Source organism: Bombina bombina, chromosome 2 (assembly GCF_027579735.1).
Source record: "Bombina bombina isolate aBomBom1 chromosome 2, aBomBom1.pri, whole genome shotgun sequence".
In the NCBI taxonomy this organism is placed as follows: domain Eukaryota; kingdom Metazoa; phylum Chordata; class Amphibia; order Anura; family Bombinatoridae; genus Bombina; species Bombina bombina.
In genome coordinates this window covers 1,185,142,338-1,185,165,825 of record NC_069500.1, presented here as the reverse complement: position 1 = coordinate 1,185,165,825, position 23,488 = coordinate 1,185,142,338, and the positions used below count along the sequence as shown (strand labels likewise).

At 42.0% G+C, this 23,488-nt stretch overlaps 1 protein-coding gene across 1 annotated transcript in view; it reads left to right on the top strand.

Annotated features, from left to right (window-relative positions):
* The window catches only part of LOC128647469 (EF-hand calcium-binding domain-containing protein 6-like), a 299,277-nt gene that overhangs the window by 204,933 nt on the left and 70,856 nt on the right, over positions 1–23,488 (top strand). The window contains exon 16 of the mRNA XM_053700255.1: positions 11,886–12,058. Within this exon, the coding sequence (XP_053556230.1) occupies positions 11,886–12,058 (173 nt within the window). The remainder of the gene's footprint in view (positions 1–11,885; positions 12,059–23,488) is intronic.

The following is a 23,488-nucleotide window of genomic DNA, read 5'->3' as shown; positions in this document are numbered from 1 at the left end:
CCCCCCCCCTTTTTTTTTTTTTTTTTTTTTTTTTTTTTCTCGCTCCTACCTCCTTCATCCGTTCCCCCTGCCCCTTTTCTCCTCCCTACCCTTCAATTCATTCACGCATATAGTTACTCGGCATTTGACATCATGCCGTACACTTGTGTCACCCAGAATGTTAGGGGACTAAACTCCCCGACCAAAAGAAGTATGCTGTTGCGATTTCTACACAAGAGTAGAGCCCAGTTGGTCTTTCTCCAGGAGACCCACTGGCTAAGGGATAAGACAGCCCCCCTGCGATCTAAACTGTTCCCCGTTGTGGAAACCTCGAGCTTCTCACAAAAATCTAGAGGGGTTGCTATTCTTATCCATAAGGATATAGCATATGAACCTATTCATTTAGAAACAGATCAGCAAGGCAGATATCTGATTCTCCTCTGTAAATTAGATGGAGTGATCTATACATTAGCTTCCTATTATGGGCCCAACAAACAACATATCGCGACTTTACGTAAGTTTTTACATAAAGTGGAAAGTTTACGGCAGGGTTCCCTTCTTATTGCAGGGGACTTTAATTCTGTGTGGGACCCTCTTTTGGACAAAAAGATGGATAAATCCCGTAAATATGACAAGGCTGTGGCGGACTTATCATATAAATTTAAAAATCTTATGTGTCAATTCAATTTATTTGATGTGTGGCGAGCTCTTAATTCGACTTCACGAGACTATACATATTTCTCGTCGGTCCATCATTCCTATTCACGGATAGATTTTTTCTTCTGTGAACCGGGACTATTAGACTGCATTTCTAGATCATGGATCTCTCAATGCCCCTGGTCTGATCATGACCCTGTACATATCATTCTTAAATCCCCTTTAGAATTACAACGTATACCAACATGGCGTCTCTCCCCATCTGTTTTTTCGGACCCTAGTGTAGCAGCTGACATATCTAAGGATATAACTGAGTTTCTCCAAATCAATGATAATGGAGAGGTAGACGATTTCACCTTATGGGCATCATTAAAGGCGTATGTGAGAGGGTCTTTTATGAAAATAGCAGCGGCTCAAAAAAAAAACAGAGGTAAATCTCTGGCTCAATTAACGTTATCTCTCCGTAACCTCACTATTGAACATAAAAAAGACCCCACACCACGTCTGTATGAGCAGCTGGTAGCTGTTAGGACGAAATTAGTCCAATTGGAAACGGAACGGGCGGCGACTAGGCTCCTCAGACTCAAAGAGGTCTTCTACTTTAAAGGTAATAAAGCGGATAGGCTCTTAGCTAATCGGCTACGTCAACGCACGGCGGCGGCTCGCATACATTCCCTGAAAACAGGAGGTAAACTTGTAACCCTCCCACGCGAGATAGGGGCGGCTTTCGCAAACTATTATTTGTCTCTTTATAACCTGTCGAAGGATAAAGAAACCCCACCTCCTACCCTAGACAGTATCAATGACTTTTTGTCCAAGTTAGACCTTCCGGTGACGAATGATCTCCAAGCGGAGGCGCTGTTGTCCCCCATCTCTGGTGTGGAGATTAAAACTGCCATTCTCTCTCTTAAAGCCCTCAAATCGCCTGGTCCGGATGGCTTCTCAGATCTCTTCTACAAGAAATTCCAGGCGCAGCTTGTTCCACCTTTGTTGCGCTTTTTCACTAAGGCTAGTTCAAGTGGTACCTTCCCGGTCGAGTTTTTGAAGGCCACAATTATTACACTACCCAAACAAGGAAAAGACCCTACGGAATGTTCCAGCTATCGTCCAATCTCATTGCTGAATTTAGACGTCAAGCTATATGCAAAGATTTTAGCTGCACGTCTCAATTCTTTGCTACCAGCTCTGATCCATTGCGACCAGGTCGGCTTTGTCAAGGGTCGAGAGGGACCCGACAACACCAGGAGACTACTGAATGTATTTTTTGCTGCTCAGGAACTCAGCTTACCGTGTGTCACCCTGTCGTTGGATGCAGAAAAAGCCTTCGACAGGGTGAACTGGGAATATATGTTTGCAGTCCTGAGGAGGTTTGGCTTGCCGACCTCTTTTACAACCTCTATAGCGGCCCTGTACTCCAACCCCTCGGCCACAGTTCAAGGTCTCGGGTTCTGCTCTGATCCCTTTGTGATCACAAACGGTACGAGACAAGGCTGTCCGTTGTCACCGCTCATTTTTGCTCTTGTGATGGAACCGCTAGCCGCCGCTATTCGGCTCCACCCCCATATAATGGGAGTGGACGTATATCATACCACCCAAACTACAGCCTTATTCGCTGATGATCTAACAATACTACTCTCAGATCCTATTGGTTCCTTGCCGCACCTCTTTACGCTATTGGAACAATTTGCTTCAATTAGCTATTACAAGCTTAATGTCTCCAAAACGGAGGCTTATGCTATTCATATCCCGACGGAAACGATGATTGAACTAAAGAAGACATACAAATTTTGTTGGTCCACTTCACATATTAGACATTTAGGCGTCTGTCTGTCCCATAGTATTCCTACTATTCTTTCACTAAATTTCTCCCCTCTACTGTCTGAAATAGCGAAAGCCACGGAAACATGGAATGTTCCCTCCTTGTCATGGTTAGGGCGCATAGCCGCATTTAAAATGAGCCTCCTACCCAAGTTGACTTACCTTTTTAGATCTTTGCCCATTCCGATATCTAAGTCTCTAATTCGAAAATTTCAACAGGTGTGTAATAAATTCATTTGGCGACATAAAGTCCCTAGAATTGCCACTAGCACCTTGCAACAGCCCATACTCTCAGGAGGGGCAGCTGCCCCTAATATTCTCTACTATCATGAAGCTGCTCGTCTATCACACGTCACTCAGTGGGGCTCACCGGCTCGCAGTCGATGGGCAGAATTGGAACAGGCTTCCCTCCCATCGGGGGTCACTCTGGCAGACCTGATTTGGCTCCCGGCGCACGCCAGGCCAACAATGGCTCTACTGAACCCTATAGTAAAAACCAATCTGAAATTTTGGGATAAGATTCATAATCTACCCACGATTGCGCCTCACCCGTCTCCATCTCATGCATTAAGAAGCCTCCTTCTTGCACTACCGGACACCCACTCACTCCTTTGGGAAGATCTAGGTATTATCAAAGTTTCAGACCTCTATGAAGGGACCCAACTACTTTCCCACCAAGCCTTCCTCCGTAAATATCACCCACCGCTCCCCCTCCATTTTGAGTTCTGGAGACTACGAAGTTTCCTTAAATCTTGGGGTTTTGACAATGGCCCACTACGTCCTAAAACTAGGTGGGAGACGAAATGGGACCTCAAACTCCCGTTTAAAAAATTACTCTCATCATCTTACCAGGACATACTGCGTCCCCCAATCTTCCTCAAATCCTCACCAATTAAGAGTTGGGAGTCTTCCCTAGCAGTGACCCATGAACCACAGGCGTGGCATTTGGCGACCCAATTAACCAGAAAAACGGTGCACTGTGTCACACTGTATGAGTTGTTTCTCAAAGTGCTTTTGCAGTGGCATCTGACGCCGGTCCGCTTATTTAAGATCTCGCACACAAATTCCCCAAAGTGTTGGAGAGGCTGCGATGCCCTGGGTACCCCACTCCACGTTTGGTGGTCTTGTCCTGTTATTGTACCATTGTGGCAAAAAGCAATCGACTATTGCAATACTAAAGGTATTCTTATACCATCTACACCTAGTGTGGCCTTGTTCCACATCTTGCCTCCTAAGCTGCCTGTCCCACAGAAAAGGTTCTGTGTCTACTTATTCCTTGCACTTAAATTATCTATTGCTAGGATGTGGCTGCAGTCGACCTCCCCAAGCTGGGACCAAATTGTGGAAACCCTAAAATATCTCAAGTCCATGGAAGCCTATGTGTCTCATGTTCATAGTACTGAAGATCAACACGTCCTGATTTGGGAGTACTGTCCTGATTAAAGCTTCTCAGGTTCAATAGCCTCTGTAGCTTCTGTCCAAACCAATACACCTAGGGTCCTCGTGTCCCTTTGATTGGGCCCTAGGATTATGATCCACTTCCCTCCACTTACCTGCCTTTAAGACAATAATTTCCTATCCCCTTTTCCCCTTCCCTCTGCCCATTACCCAGCTCCCTCCTCCCCCCCCTTTTTTTTTTTTTTTTTTTTTTTTTTTTTATCTTTTGTTGTCTTTCTCTTTTCTTTTTCTCTTCTAATACATTTTTTCTCTCCTCCTCTTCTCTTCTTCTTATCTTGCTCTGGAGATATCATTTATTGTCGAGACCTAGATATCGACTAATTCACAGAATGCTTTACTCTGTTGATATAGCTACATTACCTGTGAGTCAATTTTACAATGTTTGCTAGTTATTTGTTATTTAATGATTATCACACTGTCATAATTATATGTTCATGTTAAATGTAGATGCCATTTTCTTATTATGCTATGGGACATTACACTATGTTGAGAACTCTGAGAGCTCAGCTTTCTTGTTATATGCTGTGCGTCCTATTGTCATGTACTACCTGTTGAATATGGCTATTACTCTTGTAACTTTAATGTTTGATGCTCTTAACTATGACTGTATTGTGAATGTTTCAATAAAGCATTTTAAAAATAAAAAAAAAATAAAAAAAATAAAAAAAAAAAATATCAAGGGCCGCAAAAAGACCAATAGAGGAGTCAGAGGAGGAAGGAGAAAATGTAGAAAGAATGGAAGTAAAAAGACAGAGATAGAAACAGATAATAAAGGGTTATTTAATTTAAGTAAAAAGAAATTAAGTAAGGAGGAAGAGAAGGTCCTCAAATTAGGACTCTCATTTGCACCTGCAAAAAGAATGAATAAATTTGAAACTCATATAAATGTCAGAAAATTTGTTAGAAATCTAACATTAAAAAGATATTTTTTTAAAAATCCATTAGAAAACTATGTGACTTACAATGAGGGCAATAAGAAGGAAGATAACTTTGAACATACTTTCCTCAAAACTAGATCCAAGTTTTACCCAAGTCAAGAAAAGGGAAGTAACCTCGAAACTTTCGAGAAGATGGTTTTAGCTGATCTTAAGAAAAAAGACTGTACAGGGAGACCTATTAAGAAGAATTTAACCAAAAAAGAAAATGAAATATTAAAAGAACTCCAAAACAATAAAGATATTACTATTAAAATGGCGGACAAGGGTGGAGGAATAGTAATTCTAGATAGTGACAAATACAGAGAAGAAGCAGAGAGATTATTAGTACCTAGAAAAACTAAGTAAGATTCTAGACAAAGGCAAAGAGAAAGGTATATTAACAGAAAAAGAGTATTTATATGTAAAACCACAGTTTCCAGTTATACCTATATTCTACTACTTGCCGAAAGTACACAAAAATCCATTAAATCCACCAGGAAGACCCATCGTGTCGGGGATAGGATCCCTCACTGCCAATCTATCAGAGTATGTAGATAAATTCCTCCAAAAGTACATGATAAATTTAAATTCATACTTGAAAGACTCTACCAGTGTTCTGAAGATTTTTGAAGACTTAAAATGGGATGAGAATTATCTATTGGCCACTTGCGATGTGGTTTCCCTGTACACAAATATAAATCACAATTTAGGAATAGACGCAGTAGAGGGATTCCTAAAGAAAGATAAAGACATCTGTAAAGAACAAAGAGAATTTCTTGTTGAAAGCATAAGGTTCATTTTAGAGCACAACTTTTTTTCATTCGATTCCCAATATTATCTACAGATAGAAGGAACCGCAATGGGCACGAGGTTCGCACCGAGTTACGCAAATTTATTTATGGGAGATTGGGAGAATAGATTTCTCCAATTTTCAGAGCTCGGTGCGAACCTCGTGCTATTCAAGAGGTATATTGACGATATTATAATCGTCTGGAATGGAAGTGAAGAATCATTAATAAATATATTTGAAATGATGAACCATAATGATAGAGGTTTAAGTTTCACCTATCAAATTAGTAAAGTGCAAATGACTTTTTTGGATTTAGACATAAGAGTGGAGGATAATAATGTAGTCACAAAAACACACTTTAAACCGACCGACTCCAACAATTATATTCATGCCTCAAGTAGCCATTTAAACAAATGGAAAAATAACATACCAGTGGGGCAATGTCTGCGAATCAGAAAAAAATGCACAAAGTTGAGTGATTTTGAGACACAAATTGAAAAATTAGAAGAAAAATTTAATGAAAGGGGCTATAAGAAAGATATTGTGAAAAAAGCGGTTACGAGATCAAGGGATACAGATAGGAACTCTTTACTCACATATAAAACCAGGAATAGGGGTAAGAAGGAAGATTTTGATGTGGCTTTGATTACACAATATAATGACGATCATCATACAATAAGAAAAATTTTGAGAAAACATTTGCACATAATCAAAAATGATCCTATAGTAGGGGACAAATTACCTCCTTATCCGAAAATAGTTTATAAAAGGGCAAAAAATTTAAAATCATTACTTGCACCTAGTGAGTATAAGAGGACAAATGTAAAAAGTAAAGAGAAAGATTTATGGGGAAGAGAGATAAGTGGATTTTATCCATGTATATCCTGCAAGTCGTGCAAACATAGCACGAAAAAGAAAAATATTATCGTGCCTGGAACAAAAATTGATTTTAAAATAAAGGATACAATAAGGTGCAGCACCAAAGGCGTAATATATATGCTACAGTGCTCCTGTAATCTAGTCTACATAAGTGAAACGTCAAGAATGTTACGAGACAGAATACGGGAGCACCTCTGGCATATTGAAAAAGGAAAATTAGAAACCCATTTGTATCAGCACTTTAGGACAGTCCATAAAAATAACGTAAATGATCTACAATTTTGGGGTCTATGTAAAGTAAAAGGGAGCTGGAGAGGAGGGGACTTTGAAAATCTCCTACTCAAAAAAGAAGCAGAGATAATTTACAATTTTGACACCTTATATCCCAATGGTCTAAATTCTGAGTTAGACATAAGCCCATTTTTAATGTAAAAGAAGTTTGAACAAATAAAAAGTAAATAAAAAGTAAATAAAATATTAGAGGAGAAGTCTCTATAGTTAGAAGGAAGTAGAAATAAAAAGGAAGAAAATCATATAAGATAAGGACACCTAGAAAAGAGAGAGAGTTGAGAAGGAGTTTATGGTATGGAGGTAGCCATATAAACCTAGGAAGGAGGAGACCCGTGTTCATTCCCAAATAAGAACTACCTATCTTTTCTGAAAAATATTTTTATATATATTTTTTATGTATTAGAACAAATAAAATAAGGAAGCTAATCACAGTAGGCCTAATAAAACATTAGGGTATACAAAACAAAAATAAATCAGATTTAATGAATAAAAGATCATAATAAGTATAAGAGCAATTATAGCTCAGAGGGAACTCTGCATCCTCAGACCGTGGAGACAAGGGTTCAATACCCAGATAGATCATAATTTTTAGGAAATTTTAATTTAGAGATTCAGTTTTTATATGCTTCAAAACTAGGTTGACAACTAATATGTTAACATTTTTATCTATTTTATGAGTCTTATATCAATTTAGAATGAATAATTAACAGCATGGTATAAATAAAAAGCACAAAGACAGCGGTATATGATTATATACAAAGATCACACTTTAACTGTTGAAAGACTTCCAGGTCAAAGGAGGAGTGAACTTAGCAATTACAGGTGTGTTTGAGGTGTATTTAAGGAGAGCAACAAGCAGCATACAGCATCTTGAAAAAGCCCTGAGTGAAAGGGTGAAACGCGTAGAAAGGATTGTATGCAAGCTGCTGTGAGAGGTAACAGAAAGACACTTGAAAGGAGAAACTCTGCGTACTTGGTACTTAAGAGCAGAGCAACTTTTGCATCTTCATTCCTTAGATGGGAGTCTGATTGTGGTAAGTAAGGCTTGCGCAAGTGAAGAACCACACAAAGTTTTCCAGCAGACTGAGACGCGCAGTGCACAGCGTGTCTCAGCGGGAGAAGACCAGCCGGAAGGAAAAGCCAAAAGCAGGTGAGAGTGTATATACACCTAAAGTTTCCTGCAGACGGCAGCCAAAGAGGTGAGAAATCATCTGAACACAAAGAGGCTGAAATAGATTAAGCGTAAGGGAGCTACCTCCCATAAATCACAAGAACCAATATTTTATTATACTCTGAACTGTATAATCACCTGGTCTCAGAGCATGAAGTTTTTTAAAGAAATACACCCACACCAATTGCTAATAGAAGCAGAGACTGTAATTTGCAACTTAAAAGCACCTGCATCAATTGTCTGTGAAAACAGCATACAAAGGAAAGACTGTACTATCTGAAAAAACGTTACAGCCTGCAGGCAAAAAAATAAATAAAAAAATTTAAAGAGATACCGCTGTCATTTATCACTGTGAATATGTTTTACATTTGAAGCATTAGAGCTGTGTTTTCTAACTGCATAGAAACGAAGCAGTCACTGTAGCAAGAATTTTAGAGATATTGTGTCTATCAAACGTTTTTTAAGCTGACAGTCAGTTAATATATATGATTTTAGATTTATTTGCATTATGAAAGCTTGAAGAAATTTTACTGTACAAGTTAGTCTATTAGAGCAAAATTGTTCAAAAATACTGATAATAAAAGTTGTTATAGATTTGATTGAACTACAGAGTGGGAATCAGTTTGTTGAAAATTGTGACTATCTAGATATAGTCTAAATTTAGAAGAGAGTTTTGAGAATTATCCCTCACTATATACCACTATTTAGTTACCCAATTGCTTTTTAGCGCCATCTACCCTTATTGTTATTTGTATACCATATTTGAACTATCTAGGAAGGACGTAGTATATTAAGAATGGCTAGTTGGGAGAGCCAAGCGCATCACTTCACACTAAATTTATAAAAGTTATGAGTTTTGTGTAACAGTTTTGTTGCACAAAACTCATAACTACTGTTCTCAGATGGCGGAACGGATCGTGTCGGTACAAGCTGGAATGCAAGTAATTAATTACAATTAAACTAAATAAACTAAAGTACGAAAAACAACAAACACTAAATTACAGAAAATAAAAAAAATAAAACATTTTTTTTTAAAACTAATTACACCTACTCTAATCCCCCTAATAAAAAAAAATACCCCGAAAATAATAAAATTCCCTACCCTATACGAAATTACAAATAGCCATTAAAAGGGCCTTTTGCGGGGCATTGCCCCAAAGTAATCAGCTCTTTAACCTGTAAAAAAAATACAATACCCCCCAACATTAAAACCCGCCACCCACACACCCAACCCTACTCTAAAACCCACCCAATCCCCCCTTAATAAAACTTAACACTAACCCCTTGAAGATCACCCTACCTTGAGACGTCTTCACCCAGCCGGGCACAAGTGGTCCTCCAGAGGGGCCGAAGTCTTCATCTGATCCGGGCAGAAGAGGACATCCAGACGGCCAGAAGTCTTCATCCAGACGGCATCTTCTATCTATCTTCATCCATCCGGAGCGGAGCGGGTCCATCTTCAATCCAGCCGATGCGGAGCATCCTCTTCAAACGAAGTCCAACTGAAGAATGAAGGTTCCTTTAAATGACGTCATCCAAGATGGCGTCCCTTCAATTCCGATTGGCTGATAGAATTCTATCAGCCAATCGGAATTAAGGTAGGAAAAATCCTATTGGCTGATAAAATCAGCCAATAGGATTGAGCTTGTATTCTATTGGCTGTTCCAATCAGCCAGTAGAATGCAAGCTCAATTCTATTGGGTGATTGCATCAGCCAATAGGATTTTTCCTACCTTAATTCCGATTGGCTGATAGAATTCTATCAGCCAATCGGAATTGAAGGGACGCCATCTTGGATGACGTCATTTAAAGGAACCTTCATTCTTCAGTTGGACTTCGTTTGAAGAGGATGCTCCGCGTCGGCTGGATTGAGGATGGACCCGCTCCGCTCCGGATGGATGAAGATAGAAGATGCCGTCTGGATGAAGACTTCTGGCCATCTGGATGTCCTCTTCTGCCCGGATCGGATGAAGACTTCGGCCCCTCTGGAGGACCACTTGTGCCTGGCTGGGTGAAGACGTCTCAAGGTAGGGTGATCTTCCATGGGTTAGTGTTAGGTTTTATTAAGGGGGGATTGGGTGGGTTTTTTAGAGTAGGGTTGGGTGTGTGGGTGGTGGGTTTTAATGTTGGGGGGGTATTGTGTTTTTTTTTACAGGTTAAAGAGCTGATTACTTTGGGGCAATGCCCCGCAAAAGGCCCTTTTAACGGCTATTTGTAATTTAGTATAGGGTAGGGATTTTATTATTTTGGGGGTATTTTTTATTTTATTAGGGGGATTAGAGTAGGTGTAATTCGTTTTAAAAAATTGTAATTATTTTTTTATTTTCTGTAATTTAATGTTTGTTGTTTTTTGTACTTTAGTTTATTTAATTTAATTGTAATTAATTGTAGTTAGTTTAGGAAATTAATTTAATTATAGTGTAGTGTTAGGTGTAATTGTAACTTAGGTTAGGGTTTATTTTACAGGTAAATTTGTATTTATTTTATCTAGGTAGTTATTAAATAGTTAATAACTATTTAATAACTATTTTACCTAGTTAAAATAAATACAAAGTTGCCTGTAAAATAAAAATAAACCCTGAGACTATTGGTTATATTGTAGCTAGCTTAGGGTTTATTTTATAGGTAAGTATTTAGTTTTAAATAGGAATAATTTAATTAATTGTAGTAATTTTATTTATATTTATTTAAATTATATTTAAGTTAGGGGGTGTTAGGGTTAGACTTAGGTTTAGGGGTTAATACCTTTAATATAGTTGCGGCGACGTTGGGGGCGGCAGATTAGGGGTTAATAAATGTAGGTAGGTGTCGGCGATGTTAGGGACGGCAGATTAGGGGTTAATAAAATTAAACTAGTGTTTGCGAGGTGGGAGTGCGGCGGTTTAGGGGTTAATATATTTATTTAAGTGGCGGCGATGTCCGGTCAGCAGATTAGGGGTTAAAAACTTTATTTAAGTGTTTGCGATGTGGGGGGTGGCTCGGTTTAGGGGTTAATAGGTAGTTTATGGGTGTTAGTGTACTTTTTAGCACTTTAGTTAAGAGTTTTATGTTACGGCGTTAGCCGATAAAACTCTTAACTACTGACTTTTAAATGCGGTAGGAGTCTTGACAGGAGAGGGTGTACCGCTCACTTTCTCCAAGACTTGTAATAACGGCATTAGGAAAATCCCATTAAAAAGATAGGATACGCAATTGACGTAAGGGGATTTGCGGTATGCTCGAGTCGCAGAAGAAAAGTGAGCGGTACACCTGTACCTGCCAAACTCGTAATACCAGCGGGCGTTAAGAAGCAGCGTTGGGACCTCTCAACGCTGCTTTTTAAGGCTAACGCAAGACTCGTAATCTAGGTGATAGTCTCTCATTTGTTTTCAGTTCACATCAAAATGGAAACGGTGCTTTAAAAAACAACAGAAATAAATATTGTTTAAAATAATACTTGTGAAAGCTGAAAAGGGACCATATAGCGATAGAAAAACAGTGCACAATCTACCCATCCTGTCAACCTTCAGGCCCGCCGGAAACATAAGTTAAGAACCAGCGGCCTTAAGACCGCTGCTTCTTAACTCGTCCGCCACTTCTGAGGTGGCGGATAGCAATTGTCCCGATCAGATACGATCGGGATGATTGACACCCCCTGCTAGCGGCTGATTAGATATTATAAGTGTTTTGCATAGGAACTCATAGTCACCATTTAGTTTTCAGTTCATGCCAAATGGAATTGGTGCTTCAACAAACGATAAAAATAAATATTGTTTAAAACATTACTAGCAAAAGTTTCAAAGTGACCATATAGCAATAGAAAAAAAGAATGTACAGTCTGCCCATCCTGACAACCCAAAATATGTATTTAGATGAAGTAAATACTGTATGTAATGTAAATATATCTATGCTAACTGATCAATGAACTCAGTGTGTTCCTTTCTAGGTGGAGTACTTGTGGGACGATCTCCACAGAGAATTTGAAGATCTTGATCCCTACCGCACTGGCTTTGTCAGTAAAGAAGAATTTAAGGATATACTGAATGAACTATGTGTACATCTAAATAATTATGAATGTGAAATGCTGACAAAGAAATTTGAAACTAGGGGTGATGGCCGGTAAGTACAATTATTACCGAGACTTCATAATTCATAAAATAGATAGATGTGCACAAAAGTATCTCAGTAATGCTGTATTCCTCAGCAAGGGTAGTTGGAGTAAATTAGTATATTGTTTTGTTTATTCTTTTCACTGATTTCCTTGTTACCCAAAAACCCTGTTTGCACATATGCAGACTGAGGTAGTAGCCACTTTGCCTGAGCTTGTAAAACAAGTAGAGCGCAAATATCGCACTCATAATCTTCTGATATCCCTCACTCGTGTAGTGTGTAAATGACAAGTAAGCTGTATTTAAAAACGTAGAATGCACAAAATGCACAGAGATACGCAGAAGAGTAAAAGAAAGGAACACAGGGACACAGTCTATATATTACCAACTAAACTTGGATTATACTGGTCTTCATATGTCTTCATGTAAGGGATTAAAATCTGGTTTATATATGGCAACCTGAAAGGGGTTTATTACTGGTTTTTGTGTGACTGCTTCATTAGGTATATTACTGGTCTATATGTAGCCACCTAGAAGACATGAATTACAGGTCTGTATATGTATAATATAATTTTACTGCTCTGAATATGGAAACATTAAAAGAATTAAAGGAATTTATATTTACAGGGGATAGGTGGAGGTAAATTAAGTAAATAGATAAGTGGGGATTGGGCTATTGTGCAGTCTAAAACTGTTTCCATGTGTTGCAATACTTGCGACTAGTGATGTTGCGAATTGTTCGCCGGCGAATAGTTCCCGACGAACATAGCATGTTCGCGTTCGCAGCGGCGGGCGAACATATGCGATGTTCGATCCGCCCCCTATTCGTCATCATTGAGTAATACTTTGACCCTGTACCTCACAGTCAGCAGGCACATTCCAGCCAATCAGCAGCAGACCCTCCCTCCCAGACCCTCCTACCTCCTGGACAGCATCCATTTTAGATTCATTCGGAAGCTGCATTGTTAGTGAGAGGAGGGACAGTGTAGCTGCTGCTGATATAGTAGGGAAATCTATAGCTAGGCTAGTGTATTCAGTGTCCACTACAGTCCTGAAGGACTCATCTGATCTCTGCTGTAAGGACAGCACCCCAAAAAGCCCTTTTTAGGGCTGCTTTTTTTTTTTTTTCCTGTGTAATCTAATTGCAGTTGCCTGCCTGCCAGCGTGTGTGTCAGGCTCACAGCGTATACTGTGCCCACTTGCCCAGTGCCATCACTCATATCTGGTGTAACAGTAGTGTAGATTTAAAAAAAACAACACTTTTTTGACTGTGTTAAATAATAGCAGTCAGTTTCCTTCACACTAATAATAATAAAGGGATTATCTATCTTTTAAAACAATAAACATTCTGGTGTAGACTGTCCCTTTAAACGGGGAGTTTGGTCTGTCACTGTGAAGTGGGCGTAACCCTTACACTACCTGATCGATACAACATTATACCTGATGTTTTAAAGCACGTTGTTCCAAACAATTTAGCAATGTTAGGTGATTTATGCCCTTTATGGATTAAAACCAGACTCTGCATCAACTATGTAATTTTCCATGGGAGTTTTGCCATGGATCCCCCTCCGGCATGCCACAGTCCAGGTGCTAGTACCCTTGAAACAACTTTTCCATCACTATTGTGGCCAGAAAGAGTCCCTGTGGGTTTTAAAATTCGCCTGCCTATTGAAGTCTATGGCGGTTCGCCCGTTTGCGAACAGTTGTGGAAGTTCGCGTCCGCTGTTCGCGAACGCAAAATTTTAGGATCGCGACATCACTACTTGCGACCAGTATATCTTAATTTCTTTGCATTCCCACCAAATGTGGTTTAATGTTCCGGCTTCCCCACATTCCCTCCAACAGAGATCTGATACTGAAGAGAATATAGTTCAGAGGCGTGTTGGTGTCAAGTACCATCTTAATAATAATTTATAGTTAGTTTCTAGGGCAGATGCAGATAATGAAGATCTCTTAGTAGAGGTACAGATTTTTTGCCATTGTTCTGCAGTAATTTCCATATTTAAATCTCTATTCCATGATAGAGTGTATGATGGTAAATTAGCACATTATTCCAAGTAATGCTATCTAGCGCAAAATGCCTGATCCCAAGATATTGGAAAAAGGCTCAAATACCAGTTTATCAGACATGGAAACATTTAGTGACTTGGACTATACAACTAGAAAAAAAAAACACTATGTCAAACAAGGGAAATTAGATTTTTTTTCTTAATGTACAATTTTATTGGACAGAAACCATTTAAACTTTCAAAATTATTTAGGAGCGATCCCACCCGGGTCCTATGCTAAACATAGAAAAAAAATCTTGGAAAAATACCCTTCCAGATTAATCAAAAATATAAAAAATTGAAGAAACAGAAATACATAAGTATTAATTATTACTCATACATATTTTTAAATAGCAGTAAACATTTCTTTCCGGATATGGTGAGTCCACAAAGTCATCATTTACTTCAAGCAAGATTTTTTCTAGTATAGAAAGCAAGAGTAGGTTTACTCTTTTCTTTCCCATTTTTCAAGGATTGGGTATAGCCATACTCCACGTTAGTCTCTTCAGTAGGGCAGTGGTGGCTTTAAAGCAGTTAGGAACTTGTGAGGTGGGCCTCACTGCAATTTTCTAACATGTTGCTGCCTTGGTATAGAAAGCCAGAGTAGGTTTACTCTGTTCTCTCTTTTTTCACAGGTCTCTGTAAGGAGTGGCTTCCTTTTACACCGGGTGAGCCGTCTGACTGTCGGACGGCTAGATTGCAGGTAAGTACATTTTAGGTCTTCTAGTAGGAGGCTAGCACTTTAAGGACTGCATATTTAAAGGGACATATAGATCCTCAGTAGGATTGACACTATGGCAGTATGCAGGCACACCATATGTACCTGTATGTGAGAGGAGACTGGAGGGTGCATACTTATTCTGGGCAGGAAGGAGTTAACCCTTTTCATATGGCTCTTATTTGAATCCCTCGTAAACTTTATTGATTCTGTGGGCTAATGGCACTAACATACTCCCTTGGAGGAACACAGGTTTTTTTTTTAATATCAACTTTGCCACTAGAGCCTCAAGAGATTCTTACATTCTGCTCTGTGTATATTTCCCTCAGTGTTGCACTACCTACAGGCGAGCCAGAGGGCGGGCTTAGTCTGAGCGAGACATTTATGCAAAAGATTGTGTGTTCACTATCCGTTATACAATATTGAAAATGCAAGAGGACGGATGCTTTGTGCTGTGCTGCAAGTCTTAGCGGTTTAACTTGGTAGGCTGCTATCTGCCATTACAGCATGGCGGGAAGGAAACTAATTGGTGCAGGGAGAAAGGTGGAGACTGTTACGCGTGCTTGCTGAGTGAAGTAGGCGTGTCATGTGACCCGCTTCTGCTCCTAGCCTTTAGTGGAGCGGTGTCTTTCTCTGTGCAGTTTTTCTGAGTTATGTCCTGCATATTTGGGCGTACTGATAGTTTTCTAATGAAGATAAGATGATGGTCATCTAAGTCCCCATTCTTCTGGTCTAGCTTTTTTCCTGTAGAGCGGGGAAGCAGCCTTATGTCTGATAGCGTTATTGCTACAGTTAGCAATAGTCAGACAATAATAGCCTTTTGTTTTTTAGACTGCATGGATGCAGCTTTGTAAGCAGGCAAGATGTAAACATGATGTTTTTTGCACACAACAGCTGGAAACTCTTTGCCGTTTTTTTTTTTTCCATCATTGTGGAATTCAGTACATTTCAATATTAAAATGTTAATATTACCATCAAAATTTATTATTTGAAGGGAATGTATGTGGTTTATTAAATGTTGCTTTTCATTGACTAAGATTGTTCTAACTATGCACGATTTAGCTAGATCTCTTGAATGAAGAGATAGTGCGTTGCCTCTGAGCCCAATGTCTCCCAGGATGATGCTGTTCAGGCAATGCCACAGCTTTCTCCTCTAATGTCCCAAGTCTCAATGGCGTCACATGCAGTGCCCTGCGGTTCCTCTCAATCTCCTGGAGGAGTACTTTTACCTACCTATAGATTTTGTGGTACAGTTATCTTCTGTGGTATCTGTGGCATTATCTGATTATCCTATGTTAAAGGGAAAATGCAATAGGAAAATTAGAGTTTCAGATAGTAAGGTTTCTGTTCCGCCTTGCTACACAGGTTGCCCTTAATCATCAGTCTGATGAGGAGGATATGTCGGTAGACTCTGAGGGTGAAATCTCAGATGCGTATAGTATAATTCCTTCATCTGATGCTGTATCCTTCAGATTTAAGCTTGAACACCTTGAACGTGTTTTGGGAGGGAGGTTTTGGCATCTTTGGAGCGACTCCCTCTGGACTACAACTCAGCCAACTAACCCACCCAAAAACAGCCGCAATTACCTCAACTGCATCCTCCTCAACACCCGCTCCATCCACAAGCACGCCCTCGAAAGCTGGAACCTGCTAGACTCCACCTCCCCAGACGTCGCCTTCGTCACCGAAACCTGGCTAAACCCCACATCAGCGCTGGACATCGCCACTGCAATACCCGAAGGCTACAAGATCTGCCACAAAGACCGCAGCAACTGACCTGGAGGAGGCATCACCATCATCCACAAACACACCATCCAAGTCGCAACCAGCTCCGACGACCACTCACCAGGCCTAGAACACCTACACTTCAAGATCCAGGACAACCCCAACACCACCCTCTGCGGAACCCTCATCTACAGACCTCCCGGACCTCGTCCCACCTTCTGCGACTCCATCACCGACCACATTGCACCCCATGCCCTCGCCTCAATGGACTACATCCTCCTCGGTGACCTCAACTTCCATCTTGATAACAACAACAATAACAACACCTCCACCCTCCTGGAAAACCTCAGAACCATCGGACTGAAGCAACTCATAAATTACCCAACCCACTCAGCCGGCCACACCCTCGACCCGATCTTCTCCTCAGGCAACCACATCTCAGTCAATAACATCACCAAACTCCTCTGGACTGACCACCACTGCATACACTTCTCCTTCAACAAACCCACCACCCACCTCTGACAGTACCACCCGCCCCGTAGAAACTGGAATAACATCACCCAAGACCAACTACACCTCACCCTAAACAAATCCTCTCCACCTACTTCCACAGACGCCAACTCCTCCGTCCGCAACCTCCACCTCTGGATTACAGACTTCTCCATCATCCTCGCCCCCCTCAAAAAAACGTCCAGCCGTCAAACCACCAACAAGGCCAGCTGGTTCACCCCGGCCCTTCAGGACTCCAAAAGCCACTGCAGACGATTGGAAAGAGCCTGGAGATCCAGCAAGACCCTTCTGGAAAAAGCTGCCTTTAAGGAAGCAATCACCACCCACCACCACCTCATAAAAACTGCCAAAAAAACAGCCATCCAAGACAGAATCAACTCTAACGCACACAACAGCAAGGAGTTGTTCTCAGTCATCAAGGAATTCTCTAAACCCAACAGCGACACCACCAACATCCCACCCTCCCAGGACCTCTGCAATACCCTTGCTGCCCACTTCCACCGCAAGATCCTTGACATCTATGACAGTTTCACACCTCATAACTTAACCTCCACCACCAACTCCCCTACACCCAATGATACCCCTCCCAAATTTGCCCCCCCACACCACACACGGACTATCTGGTTCCCCCTCACCACAGAGGACACCCTCAGAATCATGAAATCCATCCACTCCGGCGCACCCTCGGACCCATGCCCTCATCACATATTCAACAAAGCAAGCGACACCATCGCCCCTGAACTCTGCCGCACCATCAACTGCTCCATCAAAACCGGCACCTTCCCGGATGTCTGGAAGCACGCAGAACTGAAACCCCTGCTGATGAAACCCTTGGCAAACCCCACAGACCCGAATAACTACAGCCCCATCTCTCTACTCCCCTTCCCAGCCAAAGTCATAGAGAAGTCCATCAACTCGCAACTTATTGACCACATTGAGGCCAACCAAACCCTGGACCACTCCCAATCCAGCTTCAGAAGCAACCACAGCACCGAGACTGCCCTCCTCGCCGCCACAGATGACATCCGCACCATGCTCAACCGAGGAGAAACTGCCGCCCTGATCCTCCTAGACCTCTCAGCAGCCTTTGACACTGTCGACCACAACACCCTCCACACCCGCCTACACGACGCCGGCATACGTAGCAAAGCCCTGGAATGGATCACCTCCTTCCTCACAGGCAGGACCCAGAAAGTCAGACTCCCTCCCTTCACCTCCAAACCCACACCAGTCAACTGTGGTGTACCGCAAGGCTCTTCGCTGAGCCCCACCCTCTTCAACATCTACATGGCCCCTCTCGCAGCCATCGTCCGACGTCACAAACTCAATATCGGCTCCTACGCCAACGACACCCAGTTAATCATCTCACCCGAGATCCCACCACCGCCAAAAAGAGCAGTCACCGCCTGGATGAATGACAACCGGCTCAAACTGAACACAGACAAAACCGAAGTCCTCCTCCTTGGACCCAATAAATCCGCATGGGATGACTCCTGGTGGCCCACAGTCCTCGGTCACCCTCCAACCCCAACCGACCATGCACGAAATCTAGGCTTCATCCTGGACTCATCACTCTCCATGAACTGACAAATCAATGCCATCACCTCAACATGCTTCCACATCCTCCACCTGCTATGAAAAATCTTCAAGTGGATCCTTACCGAAACCAGGAAAACAGTCACCCAAAGGAACTAAAACGCCTCGACATCCCTCTCCAATGCCACATCACTGAACACCTAAGGAACCTTCACTGGCTCCCCATCAACAAGAGAATCACCTTCAAACTCCTTACCCACGCATTCAAGGCCCTACACAACATCGGACCCGAATACATAAACTACCGTGTAAATTTCTACACCCCCACCAGACAACTACGATCGGCCGACCAAGCACTCGCAGTCATCCCCCACATCAGCAAATCCACAGTGGGCGGAAGATCCTTCTCCCACATAGCAGCAAAGACATGGAACAACCTCACGCTGCACCTCAGACAATCCACCTCCCTTACAAAGTTCAGAAAGGACCTCAAAAAGATCCCACCACTGCCAAAAAGAATGTCCACAAAGGCCTGACAGCAGTCGCCGTCTGGATAAATGACAACCGGCTCAAACTGAACACAGACAAAACCGAAGTCCTCCTCCTCGGACCCAATAAATCCGCATGGGATGACTCCTGTTGGCCCACAGCCCTCGGTCACCCTCCAACCCCAACCGACCACGCACGCAATCTAGGCTTTATCCTGGACTCATCACTCTCCATGAACCAACAAATCAATGCCATCACCTCAACATGCTTTCACATCCTCCACCTGCTACGAAAAATCTTCAAGTGGATCCCTACCGAAACCAGGAAAACAGTCACCCACGCCCTTGTCAGCAGCCGGTTGGACTACGGCAATGCACTCTACTCCGGCTCCACCATCAAACTCCAAAAGAGACTCCAACGTATCCAGAACGCCTCAGCCAGACTCACCCTCGACATCCCTCTCCAATGCCACATCACCAAACACCTAAGGAACCTTCACTGGCTCCCCATCAACAAGAGAATAACCTTCAAGCTCCTTACCCACGCGTTCAAGGCCCTACACAATATTGGACCCGAATACATAAACCACACCGTAAATTTCTACACCCCCACCAGACAACTACGATCGGCCGACCAAGCACTCGCAGTCATCCCCCGCATCAGCAAATCCACAGTGGGCGGAAGATCCTTCTCCCACATAGCAGCAAAGACATGGAACACCCTCCCGCTGCACCTCAGACAATCCACCTCCCTTACAAAGTTCAGAAAGGACCTCAAAACCTGGCTCTTTGACTGAACGCCCATCCCCTCCCCCCCCTCCTCCTATCTGCTTTCCCTTAGCGACCTTGAGACCCTCACGGGTGATTAGTTCACGCTCTATAAGTACCCAATAGATAGATAGATAGATAGATAGACTCCGATACGCATGTTATTGTCAACCCTGAGAATCTAGTAAACTTTATAAATACTAGGATTCGTCTGTGGAAGTTTTTCCTGTCCCAGTCAGTGCTAGGAGATTTTTCATAGGAATGGGAGAGGTCAGGGATTCCTTTTTCCCCATCTCCTGTCTTTAAAAAGATGTTTCCAGTCGCTGTCTCCATTAAATGTCATGGCACACAGTGCCTAAATTAGTAGGGGCCATTTCTATTCTGGCTAAGAGAGCTATGATCCCTAGAGAGGATAGCTACTCTTTTCAGGATCGATGGTCTAAGCTGGAGGTTTACATGGAAAAAGTGCGGCATCTTTTTGCTGTGATGCCTTGTCTGATTCCATTTTGGTAGGGACTCCTTTGGAGGAGATCCAGAACAGAATTAGGGCTTTTAAAGTGAAAGTAAATCCTAGCGTTTTACAAACACTAGGATTTACTATTGAAACAAATAAAGGGCACTTTCATTCATGAAGTATAAGATACTTCATGTAGAAAGCTCCTTTATTTGATTCAATCGATCGCTGCTCTTAGCTCCTACAGCAGCCCACGGCTAAAAAATGTTTTGGCTAAGAGGTGACGTTTTCACCTCTTAGCCAATAGCCGTGCGGTAAATCCGGCTTGGCGCCCATGGGAGCCGGATTTACCGCATGGCTATTGGCTAAGAGGTGAAAACATTACCTCTTAGCCAACATTTTTTTTAGCCATGCGCTGCTGTAGGAGCTAAGAGTAGCGATCGGTTGATTCAAATAAAGGAGCTTTCTACATGAAGTATCTTATACTTCATGAATGAAAGTGCCCTTTATTTGTTTCAATAGTAAATGATTTACAAACACTAGGATTTACTTTCACTTTAAGCTAATTAATTCTTCTATTTCTGATGCTACCATGCCAGTCTTTCAGCCGGGTACCAAGATATCTGGCTTCACTGTGCTAGACCGCGAGGCGTTGTCACTATATTCTTGGTCAGTGGATTTTTCCCCTGAGTCCAAGATCTTGTTTGGTCCTGATTTGAAAAGATGAGAGACCAAAAGGAGTTGCCCCCAATCTGGGATCGGACCAAGTGGGGAGATGAATCGCTCATGTTTGTCTTTAAACATGGATACAAGATGTCCCAGATAGGCTACGGACATAGTATATCAGGGTTGAATTCATGCCTTTCCTCCCAGTGGCAGGTTTCTTCTCTCACATTTATCTGCAGACCAGATAATAGTGAGGCATTTTTGAAGTGTGTTAAACGGGACCGCTCTTCTCTGTGAGTGATATTCCAGTTCCTGTAAGGGAACAGGGTGTAGGATTCTATTCATTTCTGGTCGTGGTTCCCAAAAAGAGGTAATTTTTTTGTCCTATTCTAGACCTAAAGTGTCTTAACAAGTTTTCTCAGGGTACCATCCTTCAAAATGGAAACCATTGGTTCCATTTCTTCCTTTGGTCCAAGAGGGTCAGTTTATATTGACCATAGACCTGGAGGAAGCGTATCTTCTAGTCCCTGAGATTTATTTTCTGGTCAAACTCTTTTAGTTTGTGGTTCTTCCCTTTGGCCTTGCCATGGCTCCCAGAGGGGGCTATCTTGGCAATGCTCAGATTTCAGGGAATTGCAGGGGCGCCCTATCTGGATGACGTATTGGTTCAGGCATCAGGTTCAGGCAACAAGCAAATTCTTATACAGAGATCTTGATGTCTTTTCTACTTTCCCTCGGATGGAAAGTGAATCTGGAAAAGAGTTCCCTTGTTACAGATACAAGGGTAGTTTTTCTTAGGGACTATAATAGATTCCCAATCGATAAAGATTTTTCTGACAGAGGTCAGAAAATCAAAAATGATTTCCTCTTGCCTCCCTTTGTAGTCTACTGTTCGGCCATCAGTGGCTCTATGTATGGAGGTGATTGGTCTGATGGTCGCTTCCATGGTCTACTTTTCCTTTACTAGTTTCCATTTGAGAGCTCTGCAGTGATGCATGCTCAGTCAATGGAACAGAGACTATTCAGATCTTTTTCAGAAGATAAATCTAGATCATTCAACAAGAGACTCTCTTCTGTGGTGGCTTCCTCAGGGGCATCTGTTTTAAGACACATGCTTCCGGAGACCTTCATGGGTGATTGTGACCATGGATGCCAGCCTGTTGGGCTGGGGAGCAGTCTGGGACTCGTTAGGGGTGCAAGGATTATGGACTTGAGAAGCGTTGGCTTTCCCCATAAAGATCTTGGAGTTGAGAGCGATTTATGGCTTGGCCTCAATTGTCTTTAGCCCAGTTTATCAGGTTCCAGTTGGACAACATCTCCTCAGTCGCTTACATCAACCACCAGAGAAGAACTCTGAGTTCCTTAGCCATGAAGAAGGTGGCTCGGATTGTTCGGTGGGCTGTCTATCTGCCCTCCACATTCCAGGAGTGGACATCTGGGATGTTGATTTCCTGAGCAGACAGATTTTTCATCCCGGGGAGTGGGCTCTCCATCCGGAGGTGTTCTCCAGGTTAACCCTCTAATGGGGGGTGTCGGAGTTGGATTTGATGGCGTTCCATCAGAACGAAAAGCTTCCAAGGTACGGTTTAAGGTCAGGAGATCCGCAAGGCTGCCCTGATGGATGCTCTGTTGGTTTCTTGGGATTTCAGTCTGGCATACCGTTTTCCTGTTTGCTCACATTCTACGAGTCATTGCTCATATCAAACAGGAGAGAGCAGTGGTTATTCTAATAGTTCCTATGTGGCCTCGCAGGACCTAGTATGCAGACCTAGTGAAGATGTCATCTCTTTCACCTTGGAGGTTGCCTCTGAGGAAGGACCTCTTAATTCAGGGTCCATTTCTTCATCCAAATCTCGTTCTCTAAAGCTCACTGTCTGGAGATTGAATGCTTAGTTCTATCTAAGCGTTGTTTTTATGAGTCGGTCATTGAAGACCATCATTCAGTCTTGTAAGCCTGTTACTAGAAAGATTTGCCATAAGGTATGGCATAAATGTCTTTATTGGTGTGAATCCAGGGCTAATCGTGGAGTAAGGTCAGGATTCCTAGGATTTTGTCCTTTCTCCAGGAAGGTCTGGAGAAAAGTTTGGATCAGTGAGTACTCTAAAAAGTCAGATTTCTGCATTGTCTATTTTGTTACATAAGCGTCTAGCGGATGTGCCAGATGTTCTTTCTTTTTGTCAGGCTCTGGTCAGAATCAGGCCTGTGTTTAAAGGGACACTGTACCCAAAAAAAATCTTTTGTGATTCGGATAGAGCATGCAATTTTAAGCAACTTTCTAATTTACTCCTATTATCAATTTTTCTTCATTCTCTTGCTATCTTTATATGAAAAAGAAGGCATCTAAGCTTTTTTTCTTGGTTCAGCACTCTGGACAGCAGTTTTTGATTGGTGGATGAATTTATCCACCAATCAGCAAGGACAACCTAGGTTGTTCACCAAAAATGGGCCGGCATCTAAACTTACATTCTTGCATTTCAAATAGAGATACCAAGAGAATAAAGAAGATTTGATAATAGGAGTAAATTA